This window comes from Trachymyrmex cornetzi, unplaced genomic scaffold, assembly GCF_001594075.2.
Source record: "Trachymyrmex cornetzi isolate Tcor2-1 unplaced genomic scaffold, Tcor1.1 scaffold183, whole genome shotgun sequence".
NCBI classification, from domain to species: Eukaryota; Metazoa; Arthropoda; class Insecta; order Hymenoptera; family Formicidae; genus Trachymyrmex; species Trachymyrmex cornetzi.
In genome coordinates this window covers 96,925-105,227 of record NW_017296452.1, presented here as the reverse complement: position 1 = coordinate 105,227, position 8,303 = coordinate 96,925, and the positions used below count along the sequence as shown (strand labels likewise).

The window sequence follows — 8,303 nt, the reverse complement described above, 5'->3', positions numbered from 1 at the left end:
CGCAATAGGATATACGTAAACGACATACGTAAAATCCTTGTGCGTTGACCTACGACAACGACTTACGACTACGACTCAGTTGCAACCATCTTTGTGCGCGGACCCTAAAACAGAATCACAGTTTAACCATATACAGTTACGACAGTCCCTGAAATTTTTCGTGTAATGTTTCAAGGCGCATGCGTCAACTATACTATCGAAAACATGGAAAACATATCAGAATAATAATAAGTGTGTTTGGAGGTTATATGTTTGTATGATTTTGTGATATTATATATTATATAATTGAAATATTGTTAACGAAGATTTTATTCTTAATGCGTTTTTTTTAATATCCTATTTCGAAGTTATAATAATGAGTAAAGGTGGATTTTCTTGTGTGATGTGTAAAAACATATCTGGACGAAATGCAGGAATAAAGTTTTTTCGTTTTCCAAAAGATCCAGAAATGTAAGTAAAAATTTTCTCTATAAATATGCAAATAAATATATATGTAGTACAAAGTTTATATAATGATATTGAAATTATACAATTATATTTTTGCATAGGTCTAAATTATGGCTCAAATCTTGTAATCGTATGATTGATAGAACAACTGAAGAACTTTATAAAAATTATCGAATTTGTAGTGATTATTTTAATGAAAACATGTATCTTAATAACTTGAAAACTAGACTTCTTCCTGCAGCTATACCAAATGCAACACAGACCACATTAAATTTTCTGACAAATCCAACTTGTGACACTTACGTTATTTCAAGAGGTAATATTCTGCTTTATATTTTATTCAACTGAAGCTGACTTTTCATGTGCAACTGCAGCATATGCTGCGACAGCAAAATGCTAACATTGGTTAAAAGTTTTTTTGTGAGCTGATGCTATCCAATCAGTTCTTGAAAGTATGAATCAGATGACGTTTTGCTGCCGCAGCATATATGCTGCGTATGAAAAATTAGCTTGAGAGATACTAATAAATATTTTTTATCACAGAGAATATAGAATTTAGACAGAAATCTTATCAGGAGGAATTAGAAATAAAAGCAAACGAATCGTTATATGAACAAATGGACCTAGGTGAAAGCAATAATTCTAGTAAGTTTAAACTAGCATAGATGTAGACAATAATTAAAAATAGATTAATGATTATAAAAAATGTCTTATTAATAAATTACCAAATATTCATAAATATTTTACCAGCAGTTGTATTAACGACAGTAGAATTTATTGAAAAATTCGATAGTTTGTTTGATATCTTTAACTCATCCACAGTAATAGATAAGAAAAGTTACAGGAAAGCTTTTACTGGAGCACAGCATCAATTACAATTTTTACAGGAAATGTTCGATTATTTGTCAGGCTTAACAGTTTTTTCAAAAAAAGGAAAAAATATTACAAATACGGTTCAAGTTTTCAAGTTTTGGAAATTAAACATAAAATCTCTACAATCACTGTGGACTTATATGCAAACTACTCAGCCAGATATTAAGTTTTTGCTTACAAGGCGGTTGAATCAAGATTCACTAGAGAATTATTTTGGAAAAATACGAACGTTGAACGGCGCGTACTGTCACACCATCACAATTTTATTTCGGTTTTAGAAAATTATTTTCTACATTTTATTTGACGACGGGAACTGGAAACTGTGCCGAAGATCGCGACTTAATGCTTATGAATGTTGCTAATTATAAAGCTCAAAATGTACAACATGTTGATGTGAATCAGCAAGATAAAGGAAAACCAATTTTAATTGATGATCATGATTATCGAAACATAAGTCTATCGGAACAAAATGCTTTTCGATATGTTTGTGGATATTTAATGCGAAAGTGTATCATAAAACATTCCTGTGATATTTGCCTTAAGTTTGCGAGAGAATATGTAGACTTGAATAACAATTATTCATATTATTGTTTCTTTCGAGCTTATGAATCTACAGAAAATAATTTGTTTGGTAGTTTGTTAATGCCAACTGATGACTTCGTTACATATATACAAGTTTTAGAAAACAATTTTTTTCAAAATATAAAAACCTTAATATTGCAAAAAGGTGTTGTAGCTAATCTCATTGAAATTTTTTCTCACATACCATTTGCTCATCCATGTCCTAATTTTCCAAAGGAATATTTGATAAGGCTTTTTGCTCGAGTCCGACTTTTTTTTACTTTAAGAAACATTAACAGTACATTCAAGACTCAACGAGGACATAGAAAAGTAATAATTTTGAAACATTGATTACTATTTTATATTTACAAGAAATAATTATTTATTTTTTGAAAACTTTTAATTTGCTACGCATTAATAAGCTACACATTGAAGAGTTTACTTATATTTTGAAAATTAGTTCAGCTTTGTATGTGATATTTACGTTTTGTTATGTTTTATATGCTATTTTTTCTATAAGTATAACGGAATAATATATGTGATAGAACTTTTATGTTAAATACGTTATTATTTTTTATATAAAATATATCAATGTAATTATAAGACTGAAATAAATGCATAAATATGAAAATACGAATGAAATGCATGAAATTAATTATAAAGCTACTATTTACAATCTGGCCTGATGTAAAAACCGTTCAAATTTATCCTAAGATAGTAGTTAATAAAAAATATCATCAACACAAGAGCATTAGTTTTTGATGTTAGATCCGGCGATAAATATCAATCTTAGTATATTTGATTTTATTTTTTCTCTTTTCTTGCAGTAGAATAAACATGATGATTGGTTCACCAGTGCCATCAAAAACCAGATGAAAACAATCAAGCATTTAACGGATGAGTTCGGGGAGACGCTATTAGTGCTATTCGTATTATTCAATGTTTTTTTATTGTTCAATAAACGTAAAATAAAGATAGGGCAACATAAATAACATTAATAGCGTCTCCCGGCCGCAGTCAATAACTTCAGATCTGGATAATTTTATCAAGGAGAATATAAATAATATTCAATTTTTATTAGAATATTCCTATATATATTTTAATTTTTTTATAAATTACATTATTAATATTTCATATTAATGATTAATAATTGTATATTTTTTATACTTTACAACTTTATACTTTATTGTGAAAATTAAATGAATACTTTTTACACTTTGTCCATCGCACAATTGTCAACTAATTATTGAAAGTTTAAAATAACACCCAAAATGTGTGTTTTATTCGTTCAAAATACAATAAATTTCGCAATGTGTGTGTTAATTATTATCTAACCTTATTTTATAATTTAACTTTTTTTCAACTTTTTCTGTGGCTCCTTATATCACCTATTTCATTAATTACAATTGTCTATGGTAGCTAGAAATATTTAAACTCTTTTTATATTTCACATCTTTGAACTACACGCCTTTACACTATCCAAAACATGGCGGAGAGTCACATGACTGGGTAACACGAACATCAAAAGTTCCGCCTTTACTGTCGTAACTGTATATGGTTAAACTGTGACAGAATGATACATATTAGGGGTGATCCCGATTGACCACGGCTCGATTGGAGCCACCAATCACAGCGACCGGTGCTTAGGAGCTTTGTAGTCTCAAGCGCTGTGAGTGGCCCGTGTCCAATTGAGCCGTGTCCTACTGGGTGCCACCCCACGATTTTTAAATTTTCACTTTAAATGAAAGTTGAAATGCTAAAAACAATTATTACAATTACAATATGGATTCAAAATAATTAAATGTGTTATTTTTATTGTATTAAAAATTACAAGTATGTTAAACGCAGTTATTTTCGCACTCCATGATGGCGTCGATGATAGACCTGTTCTTTTTGCATCAGTTCATCTTTCTTCCTTTTCTTTCTTCCTGGAGAGAAAAGGAAGAAAGATGAACTGGTGTAAAAGTTCAGCCAAAAAGAACCGGCCTGATATGACGTCATAATTTGGTACAAATTTGACAGCTGTCTTACAAACATTTCAAAATGAGTGAAAACATACAAAAGATAGCGAACATTGTTACAAGTGGTGCTTTGTTCCGTTATGTAATAATACGACTGTTTCCACGCCTTCAAAGATATTTGTATCGGTGCTAAAAGGAAATATGAGGAAAAAATTGTTTGAGATTGCAAGACGCAACAATACTTTGTCTAAACCATTGAACACCAACAGTTTTGCTGTGAAGATCATTTTGACGTAAGTTTAAATATTATTTTTAAAATTAATTAAGAAAACATAATTCACAATTCGTTTTACAGTTGCAAGAGGATATATGATAGTACGGCTTGATCCAGATGCATCTACGATTAAGAAAAGGAATATTGCCTACAATATTTGATTGTCAACCTAACAAACAACGTTGTCATTTAAAATGTAAATGTCCAGGAATTCTAAAGCGTCAGAAAATTGAAGGTTTGAATGAAATTCTACAGACTAAATCGGTTGATAAAGCTTGTAGACACATAATAGATGAACTTGTTACTGAAGAACCAGACGTTAATATTGGTAATTGTAGATTGATGATTATATTTTACATATATTCTAATTGAATTACATAATATAATATTGAACAATATTTATAATAAACTTGTAGATAATCCTTCATCAATTAAAGATAACAGCTTCGAAAGTGATTTGAATAATGTATCTCCAAAATACAAGGATGTCGGCATTCAAGCAAAATTACAAGTTCGAAAAATAATGCGTAGCAAATACGTATAAAATGTAACCGTCATGCGAGATGCTTGTTGCGCAAAACAGAAATACATTATTCAACAGAAGCAAAAAGTGGTACAATCTTCATCGACAACCAGTACTACTATAACAAATAATCTTGATGATACACTTAACTGTGATGATGATGAATATCTACCATCACATTTGCGAGAAATTTGAAAATGACACTTATTACAAATAAACCAAAAATGTATTTGGGTATTCCGAATGATGCTTTCTTTTTAATAAAATGATTAAGTTAAGAAACAGGAATTACGACAGAAGAAATTTGCTTAACACTTCATAAAATTAAATTAAATGATACTTTTGCAAGACTTGGCGATGAATTTGGAGTTAGTGCTAGTAATGCAAGTGCTGTTTTTCGAAGAACTCTTCCTATTTTAGCACATTATTTAAAACAATTAATAGTTTGGCCTTCAAAATAGTCTTTAAAAATAAATTTATCGTTACCATTCCGGCCACGATACAGTCATATTCAATCAATAATTGATTGTTTAGAAATTGAGATTCAGGAGCCTGGGTCTGCGGTGAATCAAAGTGTAACTTGGTCTGAATACAAAAAATGTAATACGTTAAAGTACTTAATATCTATGTCAGCGAATGGTTTGATCAATTTCATATCAGAAGGTTTTTGTAGAAGAAGGTCCGATGCTACCATCGGTGAACAGAGTCAACCCGTACGGAAAAAACTATTAGAACGCCAATAGTAACTAATGAAACGCAAATAGTAACTATTAGAATGCTAATAACTATAGTAACTATTGAACGGCAATAGTTATAAGCAGTGTTGTGCAAGGTACTCTATTTTCAATACCTAGGTACAGGTACAGGTACTCTAGAAAAAATGTACCGAAGTACAGGTACAGGTACTAAAAAAGTAAAATACCTAGGTACAGGTACAGGTATTTTAAATGTACCTTAAAGGTATCTAATAGGTACTTTTATTTTTAACATGAACTAGCCCATTTCATGCACGCGCTGACCTCACATGACCCTGATTTTATCTTGATTTTTATAAACTTTTCTTATTTATCACTCGTTGACTCTTATTCTTTATATTATTTTACATACTTACTCAAGTTTTGAATACAAGTATAAAATATTTATTTTTTCTTTTTATTTTTAAACCTAATCAATGTACTTTAAAATCAATCAATTCTTTACAATTTGAAATTACCCTTTCCTTTCTTTATGGTTGTAAAAGCTGTATTCTTCTTTCGTCCCTATTTTAGTTAGGCTTAAATTTATTTTGTTGTATGGGTCTCACTCCCGAACATTTGTCTTCGAAATCGGCGACCACCAAAATCTACATTTCAACAGAAATTAACGACCCCGAAAACCTTTAATTGCTAATTTTCACTACAATCTAAGAATTTTGAATTCCGTCCGCAATATTGATTCAGCCATTTTGAATTTTCAAATTCTAAAATCAGATTCAGCATCAACAACCCCGAAAACCTTCTAATGGTTCATTTCGCTGAAATTGGAAGACTTAGCATTTTCCTCCGCCATATTGATTCAGTCATTTTGAATTTTAAAATTTTTAATCCGGATTCGAGATCAGCAACCCCTAAATCCTCCTTATACGAAATTTGGCTGTAATCGAAAGACCTTTAAGAATTCCATCCGCCATATTGATTCAACCATTTTGAATAATAACTTAATTAATGATGAAATAATAACTTAATTTAACTTAATTTGACTTAATTGAAATATATTCTAACATTATTAAATATTATATTAATAGCAATTTAAATATTTATGTTTTCAATGTTACTTTCTTTGTTAAATATATCACAATATTTTTTTTCGAGAATTTTTAATTTTATTTCAGTAGCTTTTTTGATAACTCGGTTATCTCAAGTTGCTTATTCTCATTTTTTCTGCACGATATTCTCCTGCCATTACTTTATATCGTGCAGCTTCCATATTCAAAGCGTGGATCTCATACTCATTTTTACTTAGTTTCGCATATCTATCCAGTCTTGCATTTGCCTCATTTTGGACAGCTTCTGTCCGTATTTCGTGTCCTTTCAACTGCGATGATTGTGAAGATAAATTTCGCGAAGACTATTTTGTATGCGTTCCACTTGATGATAGTATCAACATTTTATCGCTAGCATCATTAATAAGTTTCATACCGACATCCTCCCTCTCAAGACATAATCGCTTAGCCTCTGTGCTATTATTATTTTCTACATCTCGTTTCTTACAATCTATAAGTTTTCAATTTTTATATAAAATGATTAAAAATTAGCATATTGCTATTGATCACTATTATTTTTATTGATATATGTAATAAAACATTGCCTACCCATATACTGTGGCGTATCGATGATAATAATTGTTGGAATAGAAGCATCATTTTTCTTACAAAATTTATCGTTTATAATTTCAGGAATATTTTTATCTAATAATTTTAATAGATTTTTAATAATTTTAATTGTTAAATTTTTTGAATGTATTTACAGTTATATTTAAAAGAATTAAACCTTTGGTAAAGCTAATTATTTCAGTATCAATTATTTCTTTATCAGAAATGTCACAGTCGATTACATTTGGTATCTCAACTATAAAATGTGGCACAGCATTAGCAATTAGTGGATCAATTGGTACATCAGGTTGTCTTGTGCGCCACCGGATCGATGTCAGTATTGTTTTTCTGTTACTAATATTTCTCACTGGCGATGTTTTATATTTTTCCATGAAGATTGTAATTGTTTTACTGTCGCCTATATGTATAAAGTAATAATTTATAAAATAAGATAATCACAAAATAAAAAATTTGTATTTGTCTATTCAACAATAATAAATGAAAAATCGCCCGATATGTAAATCACACAAATATGTATATAAACGCAGAAGTGAAGGCTATTTTTGGTCAGAATAGATCTTGGTGTCTAATAATATCTTAACAAAATTACCTTTTTAAAAAAAGGTAAAAAAAAGGCGCCAAGTGTACATGTACCTTCCATAAAAAACTGTACTTTACATAAACTAAAAAAAAACCGTTACATAAATAATATAGTTCAAGTGATAATGTTGTTAATTTTTTATTATAAATTACCTCTCAGTAGTACGTATGCATGTGTTAAAAAAGAAATGAAATCAAATCTTTAAATTACGCCAATTGCAAAACGAATATATAATTTCTTGCAACATATAACATATACTATTGTATTTTGTAAATTGCGAAAAGAACATATATTTTATTGCAACATATAACATTTAATTAACGAGACAAAATGATACGTACCTTTATCTTTCTATTCAAGAGTCTTTTATATTTTCAATGGAATACAACATTTAATCTAAAAAAAATAAAGACGATGTATCACAAAATCAGAAAATTTTATTAAAATAAAATTTTTTATGTAAAAATACTTGGCGCGCTGCTAGACCTCAAAATATAATAAGTAAATGTTACATAAAAGAAATAAACAATGTTTACTGTTTAATTAACAATAATTAACATTAAAATTACAATCGCAATTACAATTAAGATTATAACTAATTTTAAATCTACTTTTAAATTTAATTTAAACTGCACGTCTTACAAATCTGAAATCATTATTTCTATACTAGTCTTATACGCTTTTACAATATATAACGGACACCATATAAACAG

General features: G+C 29.2%; 1 protein-coding gene and 1 pseudogene across 1 annotated transcript; both read left to right on the top strand.

Moving 5' to 3' along the window:
- The first annotated feature begins 299 nt into the window (after window positions 1-299).
- On the top strand, window positions 300-2,891 carry LOC108759406 (52 kDa repressor of the inhibitor of the protein kinase). Its single transcript, XM_018504844.1, has 4 exons — window positions 300-450; window positions 549-763; window positions 991-1,092; window positions 2,709-2,891. Exons 1-4 carry the CDS (start codon window positions 356-358, stop codon window positions 2,714-2,716), a joined length of 420 nt encoding a protein of 139 aa, XP_018360346.1. The 5' UTR covers window positions 300-355; the 3' UTR covers window positions 2,717-2,891.
- Window positions 2,892-3,932: 1,041 nt separating this feature from the next.
- On the top strand, window positions 3,933-4,912 carry LOC108759404 (uncharacterized; annotated as a pseudogene).
- Window positions 4,913-8,303: the final 3,391 nt, after the last annotated feature.

Coding starts and splice junctions, on each gene's coding strand:
- LOC108759406 (XM_018504844.1), top strand. CDS start 356: ATGAGTAAAGGTGGATTTTCTTGTGTGATGTGTAAAAACATATCTGGA. Junction 451..548: donor TTTCCAAAAGATCCAGAAAT/GTAAGTAAAAAT, acceptor ATTTTTGCATAG/GTCTAAATTATGGCTCAAAT. Junction 764..990: donor CACTTACGTTATTTCAAGAG/GTAATATTCTGC, acceptor TTTTTATCACAG/AGAATATAGAATTTAGACAG.